We start from the raw sequence: 20,613 nt of genomic DNA, 5'->3' as shown, positions 1-20,613 counted from the left end.
GCCGCAAACATGACAAAGATCTCGACCCAACGATCGCAGCACGACACACGAGACATCGAGGAGACAGATCACTCTAGGAGACCTCCCATCATTGTTTAGACCCGCGATACGTCCCACTGGAGTCACGATGGCTCTCGTCTTGCGCCGAGCCTCATCCAAGAGACCGAGATGCATGGCACCCCTTAACGAACTCCAACGTCCCATCACCGCCTATGCACCAGCCAAGGCGACATGACATACGGAGGATTCCGCTCCGCTCCAATCTTTTTTTTCTTTTCATTGTCACTCATATGTATTTGATTATGTATGATCAGACTTAGGTTTTAGCGCAGGTGATGATGCTCGTTTAGTAGCTCCACCCTTACTATGATTTGTATCAGGTTTTCTTTCAATCTCATAGACCCATCGGTCTTCCGAAGAAACTAATAAAATTTCTTTCTTTCTTTCTTTCTACTGACGTCTTGGCCATCTGGATATGAGGAAGAACAAAGTCCGCCGTAGTCCCTATGATCAATGCCAAGGCATGGGCATCTCCGTCTTCCCAAGCTTCAAGCTCCCTTCTGTCTATTGCCATGAGCATCTTCCCTTGCCTGTCCACCATGTTCTTCGGCTTCGCCTTCACTCCCGTTGTCAATTTCCATAGCTTCCGAGCCACTAAATGACTCCAGATCTTCACCTTCCAGATCGGGTAGTTGGTCCCATCCACTTTCCCAGACTCTCCGAAGTTGGGGATAGTGAATCAGAGAAAACTAGAGGAAGGGAGAGTAGGGGCTGAAGAGACTGTAGCGGTCGACATCTCTACTGTTATACCACACAACAAAGTCAAACAGACTCAATATTCAGTAGATCAGAACTCTAAACGCACCTGACTGAACCTGAGTCACCCTTCTTGCGAGGGCATTGCCCTCCAAGCATGGACGTCGATTCCCAAGAGCTTCTGAATCAGTGTCGTCCTTCAGCAAGGTTCCTGCCTTTAGGCTCCCACACCTATGAGCCTCCGACTTGGGCTCTGATACCATGTTAGAAATTACCCAACAGAGGGTACGCACAGCAGGCTCAGAAACAAATATAGAAGCGACTCTTTATATTTCCGTCCATCCACAAAGTAGGACAGGATACAATACCAAAAGGTTCTCCAACTAGATGTCAAGAACTACTAGATCTCTGAGCCCGCATGCTCCACCTCGAGCAAATGTAGACTCTCTGTCTAGAGTGATCCTCTCCGCCTTGCTGTCTAGGTGGGCAGCCTCCTCTGAGCTAGGTCTGCAGCACAAGGTACTTCTTTCTCCTCCTGAATGTAGGCCCAAAGGTAGCCCTGCTGCTGCTCCTTCTGCTAGTGGATTGGCTGCTCCAGATGAAATGTAATGAGGGCATGGAAGCCCTAATTTTACAGGGCACAAGGCCCCCTTGAATGGACCTACCAACCAGCCTCATGCTGGCCAACCAGACTGACCGACCAGTCTGCTTGCTGGCCGAGCTGGTAGGATGGTCCAACCGGCCCTATATAAGGACCCTAGCCAGGCCCTTTTTGGGCTGCTGCTGCTAGGCTGCCCTTTTGTTGCTGCTGGAGACCCTGTTGCAGGCTTCATACCTGCCCATAGACCCCCGCCACGCAGCCGTTTAGGTGCGCGCCCTGTTCAGGACCTGCTGCAGGCAATAACCCTGCGCACAAGCCTGCCCAAACAGGTCGCCATGCTGCACCTCCAATCGCAGGTCCATGGCCTGCCCTTTACCTTGATAGCTTCCCACATGGCAGCTCATGTGCTGTCCATGTGGCAGCCCCAATATCTCTAGGTCTACCTCCCCCATGCTCTCATCATATGGGGGCTTACACATGGGGAGGTGACCATTCCAACAGCCATATCATATCATTCAGGCTGAGTTCGGTGCATCTCCACTGCAGCTAGATGCAGCATTCCAGACCATTACCTACCTACACTACGTCAGACAGTATGGGTCCAATATAGCGAATCGGCACAAGTTGCCATAGCTGGCTCCGTCTTCATCCATGGACCTCGCAGACAGTGGGGATGAGAGAGGCTGGTATGCCCAGACATGTAGGTGGTTCGAGAGATTGGGCCTTCACATAGAAATACTGCCTCCCTTCGAGTACAGCTTAGACGCTCCATCTATCCCGCTAGGATACCATGAGGTCAACCAGGTCATTCGAGAGGATCTACTACAGTTGCACACATTTAGGACCTGGTTGGAGCTGAGAGCTTCAAGTTAAGCTCAATTTCTACTAAGACCACTGCTTGCGCGTCTCTGAGGAGGGCTTCATTGTCCCACCAAAGTACACTCAGATCTACTTGCCACAGTCTCACTGAGGATCTCTATCGGACAGTTTCAAGTCTCTTCACACCGACTCCGCATCGAAAGTAGACAAGCTAACGGGATACCCATGTGATCGACCAGAGGTGGGAGTGTCAAAGGAGCACTTCACGTTCAAATGCCCTGTGTACTACGAGATCTACAGTCGATACCATTGTCTTTTTAGGGCTGGTTTTGGGCCACTATCCAGACTTCTCTCATACCCAAACCAAGGATGCCTTGTAGCCTTCATCCACGAGGCAATCCACCACAAGGAGCACTTACTCAGGACGCAGAGACAGTCTTCAAACACATGGCCCAGCCCTTCTCAGAGCAAGATCATGGAGTTCTTCCAGTCAGATCACAAGAGCCTCGCGGCCACTAATAGCAGGCGCAACAGAGATCCTGATGTTAGGCATGCCGCACTCGTCAGCGAACGGACATGCATATCACATTGAGCGACCTCCCATCCATGATCAAGCCTAGGACATGACCCACAGGGGTTACAATAACCTTGATCAAGAGCAAAGCCATTACCGGGAGACCGAGACGGGCAACACCCACAGACAGTCGCCGACGCTCCATCACTGGCTACACATCACACACGTATACCCTTGTGGGGGACGCATTGCATTGACCAAAGCCAACCAGCCTTGATGGTGATTGACTCGACGATGATGCCATTACTGATGATATGACTATGTACTACTTAGCAGTTAGCATTCAACATGGGTGATGATGCTTGTTTAGTAGCTCCACCCTTTCAGTTTTCTATCAGTCTCATAGACCCATCGGTCTTCAATAACCTCTCTCTCTCTCTCTCCATTGTGTATCTGTCACTTGTATCTACTGAAATAAAATTGGAACATAAAAACAGATAAACCTGAGGACAATGACATCAATTAGAAATTGTTATAGACCTCATGTGAGATCAGCTTTGTTATGTGTTAAACTTCTTTAGGTATGGTGAATGAAAATTTTATTTAAATAAAATAAAATTTTCATTCACCATACCTAAAGAAGTGTAACACATAACAAAGCTGATCTCACATGAGATATATATATATATATATATATATATATATATATATAATAAAATTTTCATTCACCATACCTAAAGAAGTGTAACACATAACAAAGCTGATCTCACATTACAAAAGAAATGCAACATCTCTCATTTTGTAACCTAACATTAAAGTATTACTAACCCACCCTAAACTCGGAAGAGCCATCGAGTACAAATTTCTTGTTCTGTTCAAGCTCCTGTAGTACTCAATTACAATTCATGCTGATGATACAGCCTCAATCTTGACATAAACTGGATCGAAGTCTATATTATAGGAGTATTTCTATCAAATTTGAGCTCAGTCATCACAGCTTACACAGCTGCGAGACCCCGCATGAGATAGGCATGCATCTTTTTTTTTAAACCACCTTTACAAGATTTTTTCAAAGCTTTGGTTTGCTTTGGAAAGCCACTCTACCCAAGTGCCCTCCTCATATAATACAAAGTGGACCTGCCTCACCCCAAAAGACAGAAAGCAAATGTTTAGTCTCTTTCATTGCACTTCAGGTAAATCACAAGCTGCAAACTGTCAGGTCAATAAAGCAATCTTGAAACAGCGACTCTTCCCTGAACTAAACAAGGCATTCATATTTGAAAGGTGTCTGGCTAGCTTCGGCAACATAGGACCATGGATGTGCATACAAGTGACCTAGCAATGTGCAACAGTGAAGGCAATTGGTCGGCTTTATCCCACTCCAAATTAGTTTTAGTATCAATGCGAAGTATGACTTTGTTGAGACAGTGCATCTAGGGAAGAAAAATGCAGTAATATCCCCGAGAATGGTGAAAACCCTCCACTCCTCCATGAGTAGTTACCATGACTTCCCAGCCACTTCATCAACCCGCAACAGCAGATGTGGAATGCTTATAAGAGAATAACCAACACACCTGATACTAGTTCACAGCAGAAGAATGAAAGAAACCATTTCCAAACTCTCAGTCAAGTGCACAAAGTATCTATATGCCTTCTTAAGACTGGGAAATATCAAATCTTAAAAATTAGTTGAAATAAATTAGTTATGGTCTCATCAGTACTCAAGCAAAAGCTGCCATCTAGGTTTTGGAAGATTCCAGAATCTCGTCTTGGGTAGATCAACTGAAAGTTGTCTGCTCACATAGGTGCCACAAAACGTAGACTTGCAGGTACAAAAGTGCTGCCCAGATCTCATCCGAAGTGCTGAAGGAAAATCTGCACCACAGCTTCTTGTCCCTCTCCTCTTGTCCACTGCCAGTTGGAGGCTTGAGTAGAGGGGTGAAGCCAGGAGGCTGGCAGCCCAGGCAAGGGGCAAAGCCGAATCTTCCAACCAGCAGGTCAGCTTAGTCAGCCCAGACAGCCGACTTGTATAGTGCCCCCATAAAGCCTGGCATAGTCCCGGTCATTCAGATCTTCTGGCATAGTCCCGGTCATTCAGATCTTGAGGACATGCCAGACAACCCATAGTGGGCACATGGAGTAGCCCCCCATTTCCCCGTCAAATCCTAGCCTGAAAGTCATCCTCCTGTGGGAACTGTTGGGATAGGAGCCCTCATATGAGGAGTGTATTGGGGGGGTGGACCATAGAATAGTAATAGGCATGGGGCTGCCATGTGGGCAGAGTAAGCACAAGTACCCAGTAGAGGAGATCCACCATGGAGGGCAGATCTAACAGAGAAGGGTCTAGATGCTGTCCAAGCTTGGAGAGGACAGACTGCACAGGGAAACCCGTGCATCCAATTAGTGCTCCTTTCACAGCACCAGCGAGTATGCCTGGAGCTGGCTTTGGTTTATATGGCAGCCCACACCCCTCAGAGAAAGGTCAGTCCTCTTCTCAGCCCTTTGGTATGCCATCATTTCGGAGAGATGCATTTGGCACAAAGACCCAGCCCGGGGTTCATGCACCTATCACTCCGCCAGCGAGCACATATAGCCAAACTCAGCCAGTGCATCAGATGGCAGCAGCTACTACGCAGCAGGGGGTTGGTGGTGGGCAGCAAGCCACTTTTGATGACATGTTGGCAGATTCTTTGCCTTCATATAAGGCCCTACTTGAGGCCATCAAACTTGAGATGCCCTTCTCCGATTATGTGAACCTCAAGCGTGATGATGCCCGCACTTCTAGAGGCTACACACACAAGAATTATGGAGCCAAGGATATCAAGCAGTGCATAAGTTTAAAGGGGACACTCGCACTCCTAATGAGTTGAAGGAGTGGCTCACGAAGCTGGAAGACTATTTCCGCGTCTACGCCAAGTCGAGCGCATCATTTTTGCAAGTATGCATATGCAGGACTATGCCCACACATGGTGGCGATACATAGGGATTCGTCAAAGACCAACCACTTGCAGGGGTTTCAAAGAATTGATGGTCACTACATTTGTATCCCCACTTGTCTGAATTTTATGCCTTGTCGTAGACCGGTACGGTCCAAGAGTACTTGCAGTGCTTTTAGAGGCTTTCCCTATTTGTGTAGGACGTATCTGAAAAGGGAAAGATGTTGCGTTTCATCCATGGGTTAAGTCCTTCTCTTGCTCCAGATGTGAAGGCACATAACCCTCAAACAATTGAGAGTGCAACCCAATTGGCAGAGGTATTTGAGCCCAAATATGCCAGCAAATATAAGATGACACCGGGCAGTGCATATGGGAATGCAAATGAGGTTGATAAGAAGCCTAAGGTGAATGATTGGAATGAAGCCAAGTGTTGGACTTGAAAAATCAGAATTTAAACCACACACCAGGGCTATTATGGACAGCAAGAGGACAAACTTATGCTAACTGTGGTGAGAAGTGGACTCCATTTGCAAAATGCATAACAGTGGTACAGCAAAACTCAGCATGATTATTGAGATATCGGATGATGAGGATTTGATGGATGCTTCTGAGACTTGGGATGCCACTCAGGATGATTCAGAGGGTGCACAAATCGTGGAAGAAGCTCCAGATGTTGGAGCCACGAAGGGGGCTGATTTCCCCTTTGAGCCCGGTGGTGCTAATGAACATAATATGCATGGTATACATTCCAATGACACTCAGCCCGTATGTACCATTCGAGGCCGTTGGCCTAAAGTCTTTCATGTGGAGCATCAAGTTGCTATGCCTTTTCTTGCGTGAGAGGATGCACATGGCAATGCTCCTGTGGACAAAGAGGAGATCTATTGGGATGCGTAGCAAGCCATTTATGCTATCTCTTATCATGCCTTGATGGGTGCCAAAAGTGCTGAAACTATCAGATTGAAAGGACAAATTACTGGAAGGACTGTTCACATGCTTGTGGACAGCGGTAGCACTCAGGTGGGACTGATTGCTACTGAGATTGATCATGGGCTGAGAGTAGAAGTGGCAAATGGACAGCATTTGGTCATTAAATTTTGTTGCCAAGTGCAAGGATCAAGCTCTCTGAGAATTATGAATTTGCTGGGGATCTCTTGGCACTGGATATGGGCCCAATAGATGCTGTCCTCGGCTGCAATTGGCTGAAATCTTTGGGTAAAATCAGCATAGATTTAAATGCACTATCACTCAGCTTTGTCCACAAGGGTAGAACTGTAACATTGCATGGCATTGCCACTCCTAAATTGCAGGTCATTTCAGCAAGGGAGTTAGCCAGAGAGCTCAAGAAGGAACATGCCCTCTACCCATTGAATGTGTCAATATCTCAAGGGGGTAGCATTCCCCGTGTTGAGGATTGTGATATGCAGCAGTTGCTATCGGAGTTTGCTGATGTATTTGCTGATATGCCATCCCAATTGCCTCCCAAGAGGAATGTGGATCATGCCATTGTTCTAGAGCTTGGCAGTAAGCCCATAAACAAAGCCCCATCCTGTCTTTCTAAGGTTGAGTGGGAGGAAGTGGCAGTACAGGTGCGGGAATTGCTTGAGAAGAACTTCATCTCTCATAGCACTTCTCCTTTTGCCGCTCCGGTGCTTCTGGTGAAGAAGAAGGATGGATCATACCGCATGTGCATTGATTACAGGGATCTAAATAAGGCCACTATCAAGAACACGTTTCCAATCCCCAGGATAGATGACCTCTTGGATGAAACTCAAGGGTGCTCAATTTTTCACAAAGATAGATTTGAGGTCTGGTTACCATCAAATCAGGGTGAAAGGAGGAGATGAGCACAAAACGGCCTTCTGCACAGAACAAGGCTTGTATGAATTCAAGGTGATGCCTTTTGGATTGACTAATGCACCGGCCACCTTCCTGGCATTGATGAACAAGATAGTACAGCCACTTCTTTAGATGCGTGTTGGTTTTCTTTGATGATATCCTCATTTACAGCAAGGATAGACAAGAGCACATTAAGCATGTGAAGCAAGTGCTGGAAATTTTAAGGATGCATCAGGTTTATGCAAAAGCCAGCAAATGCACTTTTATGGCAAAGGAGGTTGAGTACCTGGGGCATATTGTGAGTAGACGTGGCATTCGGGTGGATCTTGCAAAGGTGAAATGCATCAAAGATTGGCCACAGCCACAAAATCCCACCCAATTGAGAGGATTTTTAAGTTCTACAGGCGCTTTATTCGCAAATTTGCCAAGAGGGCAGCTCCTCTTACTGACCTCTTGAAGAAGGATGCTTTTGGGTGGTCAAGGGAAGCACAACGCAGCTTTGAAGACCTAAAATTTGCTCTCACTCATGCACCTGTCTTGGTATGCCCTGATTTTTCGCGTCCTTTCATTGTGGGAGCAAATGCCAATGGCGAAGGATTGGGGGCTGTTTTGAGGCAGGAACACAGGGTAATAGCCTTTGAAAGCAAGAAGTTTGATGCCAATTAAGTCAATTTCCATGTTTATGATCAAGAGATGCTGGCTATCTTGTATGCTTTCAAGAAATGGCACCACTATCTGTACGGAAGTAAAATTAAGGTGAAAACAGATCATAGGACACTCAGATTCTTCCTCACCCAGCCAAATTTGTCATATAAGCAGAAGAGGTGGTTGGCTGCAGTCCAATCCTATGATTTTGACATTGAGTACAAAAAAGGAAAGGAAAATGTTGTTGCAGATGCCTTGTCCACAATGTGGGATTGCAATTTGTCTGCTATCTCTACCATATATCAGAAGTGGATTCATGGCATTCCGGAAGAGTATATGCGGGATTCTAAAGCAGCTCTCATATTTTCAGATTTGCAGAAGCCTTCTAGTCAGGGTTATCCGGATTTCAAATTGCATAATGGGCTGTTGTGGTGCCAAGACAGGATTTATTTAGTGCCAGACTCAAAATACCACCAGCTGGTTTTGCAAGAAATGCACTCCTCTCCCATGGCTGGACATTCAGGTATCACTAAAACATATGAAAGAATCAAGCAGAGCTTTACCTGGAAAGGCATGTGGAGGGATGTGGTTAAATACGTGGCTGAATGCTTGCCTTGCCAGCAGAATAAAGTGGACAAGAAGTTACCCGCATGCCTCTTGCAACCATTACCCGTTTCAAAGGGCAAATGGACGCACATAGCAATGGATTTCATCACATATTGCCTTCTACAGAAGAGGGGATGGGACAGCATCTTTGTTGTGGTGGATAGAATGACAAAACAGGCCCATTTCATACCCACTAAGACCCAGTATTCAGCATCGCAGGTTGCTTGGCAATTCAATGGTTTCCCTCAGGAAATTGTCAATGACAGAGATGCAAAGTTTATGGGTCACTTTTGGCATGAGATATTTACAGCAATGGGTACTTTACTCACACCTAGCACTGCTTACCACATCCTGAGACTGATGGACAGTCAAAAAGGGTGAACAAATGGGTGGAGGAATATTTGAGGCATTTTTGTCGTGATACTCAGGAGTCTTGGGATAAATGGTTGTCACTTGCTGAATACACTACCAAGCATCTCTCCATTGGCATGAGCCTGTTTGAGGCAATGTACGGATGCAAGGTCGGGATGCCTTCTTCAATTCGTGACATGGCTGTGAAAAATCAGCAAGCACGGAATGACTTGGAGAGGATGGATGCCCTTCTGCAGTTGGCAAAAAGGAATATGCACGATGCCCAAGCCAAGCAGAAGAAATATGCAGATGAACGTAGGAGATAATTGTCTTTCAAAGAAGGAGATTAAGTGCATTTGTGTCTCCATAAGAACCGTTATGCCTCACTGAAAGGTAATACCAACACAAAGCTTGCTCATAGGTATTACGGTCCCTACAGGATCATCCGCAAGGTTGGAGAGGTAGCATATCAGTTGGAGCTACCCAGTACCTCCAAGATCCATGATGTTTTCCATGTATCTTTGCTGAAACCACATGTTGGACAGCATGTCCATGTTCTTCCAGAGTTGCCACCTATGGATCAAGAGGGCCACATCCTCTATGTCCCGGAACGCATCGTGGGTTTCAGAGACCATGTACTCCGGAACAAGGCCTACGTAGAGTATCTTATCCAGTGGCGGGGACTCCCTGAGGATGAAAATTCATGGCAGCCAGAAAGCATTGTCTAGGACCACCCCTATCTCCTACCGGATTGATTAGTAGTTGCTGTTTGCTGCACTTTTGGACAGCCATGCTGTGAAATTTTGAGGGCAAAATTCTATGGGAAGGGATGGCTGTAATGAAGGGGAAAAAGGGCCAAGTTAGAGGTCCTTTAGGTGGAAAATGTGGAGGAACTATATGAGTCTCCATACACTCCCTACTATGTACTTTTTGATGTGACATCTAATCCTATCTACTCTCCCTTCCTCCTTCCTGCCTACGCTCACTCACTCTCTCTCTTCCCTACTCCCTCTCATTCTCTCCCTCTCTTTCCTACCTCATTCCCTCTCTCCTACCCCTTCTCCTCCCTTCTTCCCCTATCTCTCTCCCCTTCTGCTAGTCTATCCCCCTTTCTCTAAATCTGCCCCTACCCCCTTTTCTACAAACAGCACCCTCTCTCTCTTTCTGCAGGCTTTCTCTCTCTACTGCAGTGATTTTCTCTCTGTACAGGTCCAGCCCTATCCCATGCAGAAAACATCCTCTCTCCGCACCTTTGGAACTGCAGCAGCATCCCCTTTTCAATCTCTCAGCTTGGAGGCAGCCATAACACTCTCTCTCTAAAAGTATAACCCCTTTCTGACTTTCTTTCTCTAGCCTACAGGGCATTTTTCTGAGCTTTTCTTACTCCAGCCCCATGATCTCACTCTTCCCACCCAAGGGGGCTGCAGATGCATCAAGGACTCCATCTCCAAAGGAGTCAAGTCATGAGGGGAGTTTGTAATTTCAAGTTTATCTCATTTGCAGCACAATTCTATGTTGATATTCGCCTCTTCCTAGATAACTAGTGCTTGCAACTAATGTTGGATGGAAGTGGTGATTATTGCAGGTTTCTTCCTTGAGGATTGGGTTGTCCAAGAGCTGAATCCATTCTAGTCTCAACCATGGAGTATTCTCTCTACTGTTTATCTCTTTCTACAGTTGTTCCTAAGCCTTCCGTCTAGGTCATAGTCATCAACTGAGTTCAAAGTTTGGAAGGTGCATTGCACCTTGGTCTTGTATCTCTTTTTTTTTTCAAGAAATAAAGTGAGTCTAGATAAGGGGGAGGGGGGGGCGTCTTAGCCCCTCAACCCAAGTGTACTGTCAGTAAGTTTTGCAAATTTCAATTGTGTATGTCTCTTTATTGGTATTCATATCCAGCAAATTGTCGAGTTTGCAAGATCTCTCACTCTCATGCAATCTCTTCCGGTATGCATCCATGAGCACCTTATAAAATTCTGAATAAAAAGTATGTAACTCCATGTCTCCAAGTTGTTAGAAAGCACTGAGTAGTTTACACATAATGAGTGAAAAACCGGGTCTGTTTCAACCCGTCCTTCCTTTGGCAAGCTCCGCAACAAATGAATATCTACAGATAACCTCGACCACGGATTCTCACCGAGCTCTCAAGCAGGTACTCTTATGGCTTCAGTACACCGTGTCCATCACCTTCCAGCCATCTATGTCCGAGATTTGAAGAAGCACCCACACTTCCCCTTCTGCCTTCGAAGAAGGCCAATTCCTTCCAATCTCGCATTACCTGAGACAAATGAAGAGCAGAGTCTCTCCATGGCATGCTATAAAGGCTCAAATTAAGAACACCAAGTACATACCAGATCGTTGTACTGCCTCTGTGCTTGCTCTGAAAGCAAAATATGCACCTCATCGAGGCACACCCCAATAGCCTGTGTAATCATGTACTGTCCCCTTCTGAAGTACACCATTCTGAACATGAAACCCTAGGGCACTCCATGGAATCCACCCTCGTGTATCAACAGCCACGCACCTGAAAGATACCAAGCACTCCATGCTGTCCTTCACCTTCACAAAGGTATCCAACTGCTTGTTGATCCACATCTCAATGTCAGACATCATCAATTTGGTTTCTAGGTCGGCATATCTGACCTCAATAACACACAGAGATGTCACCAAGAACAACTCTTAGATTACCACATTTGCTTTGGCTTTTGTATCACCCTTTGAATCTAAGTTGGACTCCTCCCTATTTTTCTGATCCGCCTTCTTCTTTCTGCAATCCTTCGCAAAATGACCTGGCGTGTCACAATAGAAGCACTTCTTCTTCTGCTTCCTCTTGGAAGTGTCCTCGTCATCAGAGTCATCTTTCTTGGACTTGCCACCATTAGGCTTGCCCTTTCATTCGCCAGCGTAATCCTTCGCTAGCAGCGCCTTGTCATCTTTGTCACTGTTGTAGAGCTTCTCCCTAGCTTCTTCCTGTAGCAGTAATGGACCCAACTCCTTAAAAGTTAGAGGTTTGGTCCTTAAAAGTCAGAGGTTTGGTCCTCTGTCCTGCTGTCACAATCGTTACAAAGCGTTTGAAACTCCAGGGTAAACTCCTTAAGTACCATCAAGGCCAAATGGCGCGAGTCCACCTTCTGAGAAACTAATGCCAGTTGATCCCTCACCACCTTGACCTTCGTCAAGTCGTCATGTACCGAATCTCCCTCATCCATATCAAGGTTGTAGAGCTAATGCTGAAGATGCAAGATCCGGGATGTGTTGTCTGTCTCATACAAATCCTTCAGAATGGTCTACCCCTGTACTGACGTGTCTGCCATCTGGATGTGAGGAAGCACAGAGTCCATCGTAGTCCCTATGATCAATGCCAGGGCATGGGCATCTCTGTCTTCCCAAGCTTCGAGCTCCTCTCCATCTACTGGCATGAGTATCTTCCCCTCCTTGTTCACCATATCCTCTGGCTTCGCCTCCACTCCCGTTGTCAATTTCCACAACTTTTGAGCCACTAAATGACTCCGGATCTTCACCTTCCAGATCGGGTAATTTGACCCATCCAGTTTCCCAGACTCTCCAAAGTTAGGGATGGTGAAAGAAAGAAATCAAGGAGAGGAGGAAGGAAGAGCAGGGACTGAAGCTGCTAAACCACACAACAAAGTCGAACAAACTCAACCTTCACTAGACCAGAACTCTAAACGCACCTGACTGAACTTGAGTCGCCCTCCTTCTCGCAAGGACACCGTCCTCCAGTCGTGGAAGTCGATTCCCAAGAGCTTCTAAATCGGGGTCGTCCTTCAGTGAGGTCCCTGCCTTCAAGCTCCTGGGGCTCTGATACCATGTTAGAAATCGACCAACAGAGGGTACGCACAGCGGAAGACTGATAGAATAGCCCAGGAGCTCAGACAGTGTGGTGTGGGGAGTGGAATCACAGACTTCTTAACTTAATGTGCATCAGATAGATGTGCAGACTCATCATTAGACAATGAACCAGCCACATATAGAAGACACCAAAATAATATATTTCCGTCCAAAGCTAAGGACACAATACAAAAGAGATAGATCCAAAGTCCCACCAATCGTGTGGTCCTCTGATCTTACCACAAGGTACTTCTTGTATCTGCCGGCTTTCTCTAGAGTCGAGCCCGCGTGCTCCACCTCGAGCGTCCATAGACTTTCCGTCCAAAATGATCCTCTCCACCTTGCTGTCTGGAAACCAGCCTAGGTGGGCAGCCTCTTGTGAGCTAGGTCTGCAGCACAAGGTACTTCTTTCTCCTCCTGAATGTAGGCCCAAAGGTAGCCCTGCTGCTGCTCCTGCTGCTAGTGGACTGGCTGCTTCAGAAGATGTGAAATGAGGGCCTAGAGGCCCTCCTTGTATAGCCCCTAACCGACCAGTCATGCCAAATCTGGCCGACCAGACTGGCCGACCTGGTCTCTAAAAGCCGACCTGGTCTGTAAAAGCCGACTGGATTGGCTGGTCCAACCAGCCCTATAAAGGGCCTTTGGCAGGCCCTTTTGGGCTGCTGCCTTTGCCCCTTCCTGCGCCTCTGAACTAGGGTGGACGAAGAGAAGGTTACGAATAAAATGCAAGAGTCACCATACGAAAAAACATCAGGCTGAAATAGCAAGGCTCCAGCTCCTAGTGGTAAACATACACTACAACTTACCATATCATTGAAGCACTGAGATACATGTCCCAGCCTTTGCAAATTATAGTATATATATTCAAGATAACTCTTCCATTCAAGCATTGAGACAACTTAACCAGTCCAATTGCCTTTCCCCCCCACCCCCTTCGAATTTAAGAAAAAAAGTAAAGACCGGAAGCGAGATGGCAGAGCCTCATCCCCCTGCAACTAATCTATTCACAAAAGGTTAACAAGTATTCAAGATACGTTAACTATGAAAGCATAAAGTGAGCATAACCTCTGAAACTTGTCCTGCAATTATATATTCACAAAAGTTAACATGTATTCAAGATACGTTAAATGGTAACTATGAAAGCATAAAGAGAGAGCATAACCTCTAGTATACGCACCTCTTTCAAGCCATGTGCATTATCATTGACCGTTCTCAAAGCTATTTCTGCTGCTTCATCATGCGGGTAACTGCAAAAATGTGTTATAAGTTGATACGTAGGCCTTAAGAGAAATGAGACCGTCATCGTCACATACAAATGCGTAGTTGGTAAGCGCAAACTGGAACTTGAGAAACATCAAAGACGATACTGGATGAAATCAGAAGACGGGGAAGTGCAACAAATCAATACAAAAATAATTGGAAACTTGGTGATACATTTAAAGTCTCATATACTAATGGCAAGCCATTGCTTACTCATAAATGCCACAAGAAAGGGCTGGAAAAGCGAGGTATTTTATTCCATTTTCAACTGCAAGCAAGATTACACTCCTGCACAAAAGGCAACAGTTACTAAGGTGAAAAGCCTCTGGGAGGAAGAAAAGGGAGAGGGGAAAAAGAACGAGGGGTGAAGGGCACATTCAATTCAGAAAGAAAAAGCAATTGCCAAGTCTCGACCTTTATAAAAGGTTCATTCGAAATAGGTGCTCTTTGGGCTTCTTTCAGTAGAAGGCATGAGCTATACATTTACGTAATAAAGGACCAATGCAATTAGAGAGGCAATGTGTTACTTACTTATAAGATCTTTCCAACAAAGGTGCTGAAGTTTCTTCATCCTGATATATGGGCCCCACAGTATGTATGATTTTAGAGACAGGCAACCGAAATCCACTGCGAAATCCCAAAAAAAAAAAAAACTCAGTTAGCAAACGGATGAAAAATTCCATCTCAAGTCTCAACTATGATAGCCCTATCCACAACCCTGTACTATTACCCAAGAATCTTACACTACTTTATTATTACTCTGTAATAACTGCCTCTCCTGTACGACACCGAACACCTCTGGCTACAAGGGGCAACTCATAGCATGCATCGTACAACTTAGGTCCAGCTGCTCTGTGTATAGCTGTCCATGCCAACAACAAATGGCATTAAATTCATCAAGTTCTATCTTGGACCACAAGAAAGCCCACAAATAGATGATACAACCAGCCAGAAGATAAGGCATAAAAGACAGCACCTTGCAGCATGTCACATAAATTGGATCTCTCTAAAAATAAAAGTCCACACTAAAGAGGAAGTGTACCATTTTGCTCTTGAGAAGCCAAACTGAGAAAAGCATGTTCATTAGAGTACAGATGCCCTTGTTGGAAGTTAGCGTGAGTACAACAAATTCGACAAACCAGATATGGAGCTCAAAGGTCAACACAGCATAGCATAGACATCATAACCAGAGAAGCTAGACGTGAAATTCACTGCTTGCCTGAATCTATCAATATATGGCTGCAGGCAGGATGGGGCCTCACATATGAAACATTCCTGTTTCACAAGTGTATGGAATGTAAAACTCCCTAATTGAGTGCCCCTTGCCCTCTATATCAACTCAACTCTTCTAGGCCAAAAACTCCTGACCTTCTATATTAGACAACATGGAACATGAATTGTTGAAATTTACTGCAATGTATCACTACGCTTCCTTACATTACCAATTTTCCCATCGATTGCACAATTGCAGCATATGCCATAGAGTGCCACTAAATAATCCTGCAGGCTAGAAATTTTTAAAAACTGAGAACATTCAAAAGACCTCTTTGTTTTTGCAATGATTTGAAGGTCCTCTAAATTCTGTTTTAAAATGTAAGCCTGAGTACATGGTCTATGTGTATGTTCTCTCCCTTTTTTTTTTTTTAAGGGCATGTAAGGGAAAGGGGAGAGAAAGGAGAAGGGGAAGAGAGAGAGGGGGGGGTTTGGGGGGTTGGGGAGAGAGAGAGAGAGAGAGGGGGGGGGGGCGGGGTTCTTTGGAACCCAAAGCTTTTAAAAACTCATACTGAAGGTCCTCTCCTTTGATCTAAATGAAAAAAAAAAACTCCTCTCAAAAATTTAATATTCACCTACTCCCACAAGTGCTCCCAATTTGTAGAATGATAGTAAGCATCTCTTGGATGCATGCATCAGACACACACACACACACACATACATACAATAGGTGCTTGAGCATCCCCTGTAAGAATGGGGAGCATGTATAGCAGCTCAAACATTCAACTACTTGATAGTTGCCTCATTCTGTACAGTCCTCACCCATTGATCTAGGCTACTTGCACACTCTTGCCAACTTAATGTTTGCCATTTACCGTGTGCTTTGTAGTCACAACACTTACATTACTACTAGAACTCCGCTTGTATCTCATAGCAGGAAACAAGTTCCACTACAATCTAAAGAACTTTTCATCTTCCTCACATTGATGTCCTGTTCCACCACATGAAAGCGGCATTACTCGTCCCACAATTTACAGCCATGACCAATAAATAAATACTACACTCTAAAGGACTTTCTATTTTTCCTCACACTGGACTGCATAAGATGTCCCCTACAAATGTTTGCCGATGCTGAAAGCAGAAATTGCAATTGTTGAAGGTGGACTGAGCTTGCGGATTCAAAAGAAGCATTTATGAGCTTGCACGCTTGGCTTTTCTATGTGTCAAGGGGAGATTGACTATTGTTCTTGTTGTTTTAGAGGCCGGTGCGAAGGGGAAAGGGGGGAGTGGGGGGGGATCTAGCCGTATGGCTTGCCCGGGACGCTTTCAAATGAGGCACAAGAACATATAAGATTGTTTGTGGATGCTCCAAATGCACTACCCTTGAATTCCTTTAGCAAAAACCACCCAGCGCACATGATTGGGATTTGGCAAAAAGTTTATCATTAATAAGCATGCCATCCACTAAACGGTCACAGCAATTGTGAAAATGCATCATGTGGAAGCAGATATACAGTAATGAGTGGTACAAACCTCCATCAACCCCACCACCTCCAAGCATGCGATTGTTGGCTGCGTTCACCTGCAACGTGTTTTCCAAGCGTTAATCCCCACAAACTATTCATCTCACAGCAATTGGTATTCTTGATTGTATATAAAATGTGAGTTATAAACTTTCAAAGCCTTTAAGAGAGAGGAAACTCCGCTTACTCACAACAGCATCAGTTTTTCCGTCCACTTTCCACTTTGTGATATCGCCCCTATGCAGAGCAAGCAGACACGAGTTGCTCAGCCGAAACCATTCACCTCCCATCTTCCTCCGTCTGATCTCCTCGGACGGTATCGGTGATCCTGATGCAACGCTCTGCTCAGAACTCGATTCAGCAGCCGACGTCTTGACCTGTTCCAGTGCATGATGTCCGATACCGTTAGGGGTGCTCTGTCTTACAGCTTCGTTCTCCGGAGGGTCATCGAATGGATGTGCCTGCTCTCGACAGCAGTGTCCTGGTCCCTGACGTCCGTCGTATTCCGGCTCGAAAGCCTGATGCAAGCCGTTGTTCTCTGGAAAGTATGCCTGACAGTTCCTGCTAGATTCCTGACGATCGGCAATCTCTGCGACTGCCGCATGACCAAATTCGTCACCGCCCGCCATGCCAAAAGGATATCTATGAGCGGTGAAGGGGGGGAAGGAGGAGGATTTGCAAGGTTGGTTAAGGTAAGGTGAGTAAAGGCTTGCAGGCAGCAAGGCCGACGAGGAAGAAGGAGAAGAGGCCAGAAAGATGGAAGGGAGGATAGAAAAGCAGGCGAAAGAAGCTGAGAGGCAATGGCAATGGAGATGCAGACGGCGATGGCGAGGAGAGCTCAAGCTCACAAGAGGTATTGATCGCAAAAGTGAAGGAAACATCAAGGCTTATTCTTCAACTCAACTTTCTTCTCTTCCCTAAAAGGGTGTCCCCAGGTTGAGCTTTCCAAAAGGGTCTCCCCTAATGGTCGAGTCAGCCCGAGTCAACTCCCACAACTTGCACCATAGACCCACGGCAGGTGCCGCTCGATAGGATCAAATGGATGGGTGAGTGGGTGGGTGAATCAAAAAAAAAAACCTGCATCATTGTTTTTTTACTCTCGAGACATCTCACCTTATGTACCTTAAGGTTCATGACTGCCCGAGGCCCTTACCTCACGATGCTAAAACTCCATTAACCAGCAATTGCTCAAGTAAAAGAGCGCCTTACCTAAACAATCAAATAAGTCAAAAGAGTGCCTTACACATATTAAGCATCAACTCACCAAACAATCAAATATGCTAAGTCATCAAACAATAGTCTTAGTAGTCTTAATGAGGGAGGGGGAGAATAAGAACATGCAATGATCAGTCATAGGCCCCTTCTCACATGCAAGTTAATCAAACAGTTGTGTGTAACTCCTTGTTGCCCTTAATGAGGATCTATTGAGCTTTAATGCCAGTAGGACTGGTTTTTCTCCATCTTATTTGGACCACATTAACAAAAATCTTTCTCAACTTACATTTTCTCAAGCATCCCATCCAGTATTGTGTTTGCATTGGCTCTTAGAGAGAGAGAAAGAGAGAGAGAGAGAGAGAGAGGGGGGGCGAGGGGAGGGGAGGGGGAGGCACAAACACAAGCACGTGTGTGAATGCTTTTCTCACCCCTGCGAAAGTAACATGTACAATGCACACATCATGCTTTTGGCCTACAAATGAGTAAATGCTTTCGAAACACAAACCAACCAACACTCCTTGCAATAAAAAACAAAAGCATCAAGCAATAACAACAAAACACACACTCAAGCAATAACAACAAACCACACACACTCAAGCAACACAAAGACTTCTAATTACCCAACAAGACCCACAGGTCTCAAACAATATGGAGCAGCAAACACAAGACACAACACAAGCAGCAACCTACTTAGTCTCATTTGAGAAGAGGGAGTCAGCAGACCTTGGTTTTCAATTTCTTTTTAAACATCTCGATGGTGTTCCATTTCAGAGTCTGTTACCTTAGCATGGTGATGCCAACAATACATGAGTTTGCAAATGTAGAATGTAGATCCTTTGCAGCAAGCAGCATTGTTTTTTAAGGATTCCCACCACAATGTTGGTCAGGATCCACCAATAGATCACAAGCCAATACATCAATTGCAAGAAGCTACTTCTATTAGCTGCATAAGTTCATATGATTCTTGCAACCTAAGCGTTGAAGATGATCTTCCTAAAAATAATCATGGCAAGGGAGCTATTATCATGAGAAGTGGAAAATGATCATAGCATGTTACCAACTTATCAGTAGGGGAGATCTCGAGGAAGTCACTTATTCAAGATTTGTGCAATGTAAGCTTGGACAGAATTGAAGACTGTGATTCTAAAAACAATCCTTTGAAAAGAAACTGCAATCACAAGAAGTGCCAAGCATTGGCAACAATCAAAATAAGTCATTAGCCCTTTTCAATTCCTAAGAAAGTATGAAGATCAAGAAGAAAATATGCACTCTTATTGTAACTAAGGTGGATGCACACAAGTGAGTTTTAAAAATTCCAAGAGCAAGATCATAACCATGACTTTGAGTAGTATCCAACTATCAGTGACTTTATGAAAAAACCCGAAAAGGCTAGATCTTAAGGAGAGCATGGCAAAAGGGCATTTGATACGTGAGGAAAGACCTACACTAGCACAATACCAAAATTACTCATCCAATTATCCTAGCTAATCAATGACGGAGAAAAGCAAATGCCTTGACCATTTGCAACTATATTAAGATAACCAGTGGAAGAATGTTTATCGCTGTGATAATGGCTAAGTAGCAGAGTCTTATGCATGACTATTATGTCACATAGTAAAGGAGAAACGCATAGGCATTATTGAAGCAATCTTAAGAGAGTCAATCCAAGCCACTGTTCAATTTGTGGCCAAAGTGTCAAAGCCTAGAAGGAGTTCCAAGAAAGACTAGTGAAACATAGCACAATCCTGCAAAGTTTAGATTGAAAGCATTGCTATAACAATGCTAGTATCTAGAGGTAGGGAACCGCATGGATCGTGAAAGGAAATCACCCATACTCCTCCATTTTACCTTGGTAGTCATGTAGCCCTATGTGCCTTGGAAAACATAAGAAAACAAGATCATTGTTTAAGGGGGTCTCAAGTGCAAGCAAAGTAACAACAAACAAAGGAGAGGAGAGATCACAACAGCAAACTAATTCTAGAGGTATTACACAGGGTTGATGGTCTGAGGGAAGAGTTTGCAAAGGGGTGATCTCGCGGAAGTCAATTACTCAAGATATCTGCAATGTAAGCTTGGACAAAATTGAAGACTATGATTCTAAAAACAATCAATCACAAGAAGTGCCAAGCATTGGCAACAATCAAAATAAGCCATTAGCACTTTTCAATTCCCAAGAAAGCATGAAGATCAAGAAGAAAATATGCAGATCTCTCTTACTGTGACTAGGGTGGCCGCACACAAGTGAGTTTTAAAAATTCCAACACTGCGTGGATCATGAAAGGAAATCAACTATACTCCTCCATCCTACCTTGGTAGTCAAGTGGCCCTATGTGCCCTGGAAAACAAAAGGAAACAAACATCGTTGGTTAAGGGGGTCTCAAGAGCAAGCAAGGCAACAACAAATGAAGAAGAGGAGAGATAGCAACAACAAAGTAATTCAAGAGGTATTACGCAAGTTGACAATTTGAGGGAAGACTTTTCAAAGGACAG

General features: G+C 45.0%; 1 protein-coding gene across 1 annotated transcript; it reads right to left on the bottom strand.

Annotated features, from left to right (window-relative positions):
* Positions 1-3,462: 3,462 nt before the first annotated feature.
* Positions 3,463-17,966, bottom strand: LOC147905227 (appr-1-p processing enzyme family protein). The gene is made up of 7 exons (XM_087379139.1): positions 17,100-17,966; positions 16,919-16,967; positions 14,933-15,035; positions 14,705-14,800; positions 14,387-14,461; positions 14,091-14,160; positions 3,463-3,827 (listed from the first exon to the last, which is right to left on the bottom strand). The coding sequence occupies exons 1-7, from the start codon at positions 17,787-17,789 to the stop codon at positions 3,747-3,749; spliced, it is 1,164 nt and encodes a 387-aa protein (XP_087235265.1). The 5' UTR covers positions 17,790-17,966; the 3' UTR covers positions 3,463-3,746.
* Between the last annotated feature and the right edge of the window lie 2,647 nt (positions 17,967-20,613).

Source organism: Dipteris shenzhenensis, chromosome 1 (genome assembly GCF_047967505.1).
Source record: "Dipteris shenzhenensis isolate YYH24624 ecotype China chromosome 1, Dip_SZ_1.0, whole genome shotgun sequence".
Taxonomy (NCBI): Eukaryota; Viridiplantae; Streptophyta; class Polypodiopsida; order Gleicheniales; family Dipteridaceae; genus Dipteris; species Dipteris shenzhenensis.
This window is presented reverse-complemented; position numbering and strand designations above follow the sequence as displayed.

Excerpts from the sequence above, each read along its gene's own strand:
- LOC147905227 (XM_087379139.1), bottom strand. The coding sequence starts at position 17,789 with ATGTTTCCTTCACTTTTGCGATCAATACCTCTTGTGAGCTTGAGCTCT. Across the intron at positions 15,036-16,918 it reads AGGTGGTGGGGTTGATGGAG|CTATACACAGAGCAGCTGGA; the intron begins GTTTGTACCACT and ends TGGCATGGACAG. Across the intron at positions 14,462-14,704 it reads TTGTTGGAAAGATCTTATAA|GAGTGTAATCTTGCTTGCAG; the intron begins GTAAGTAACACA and ends CCTTTTGTGCAG.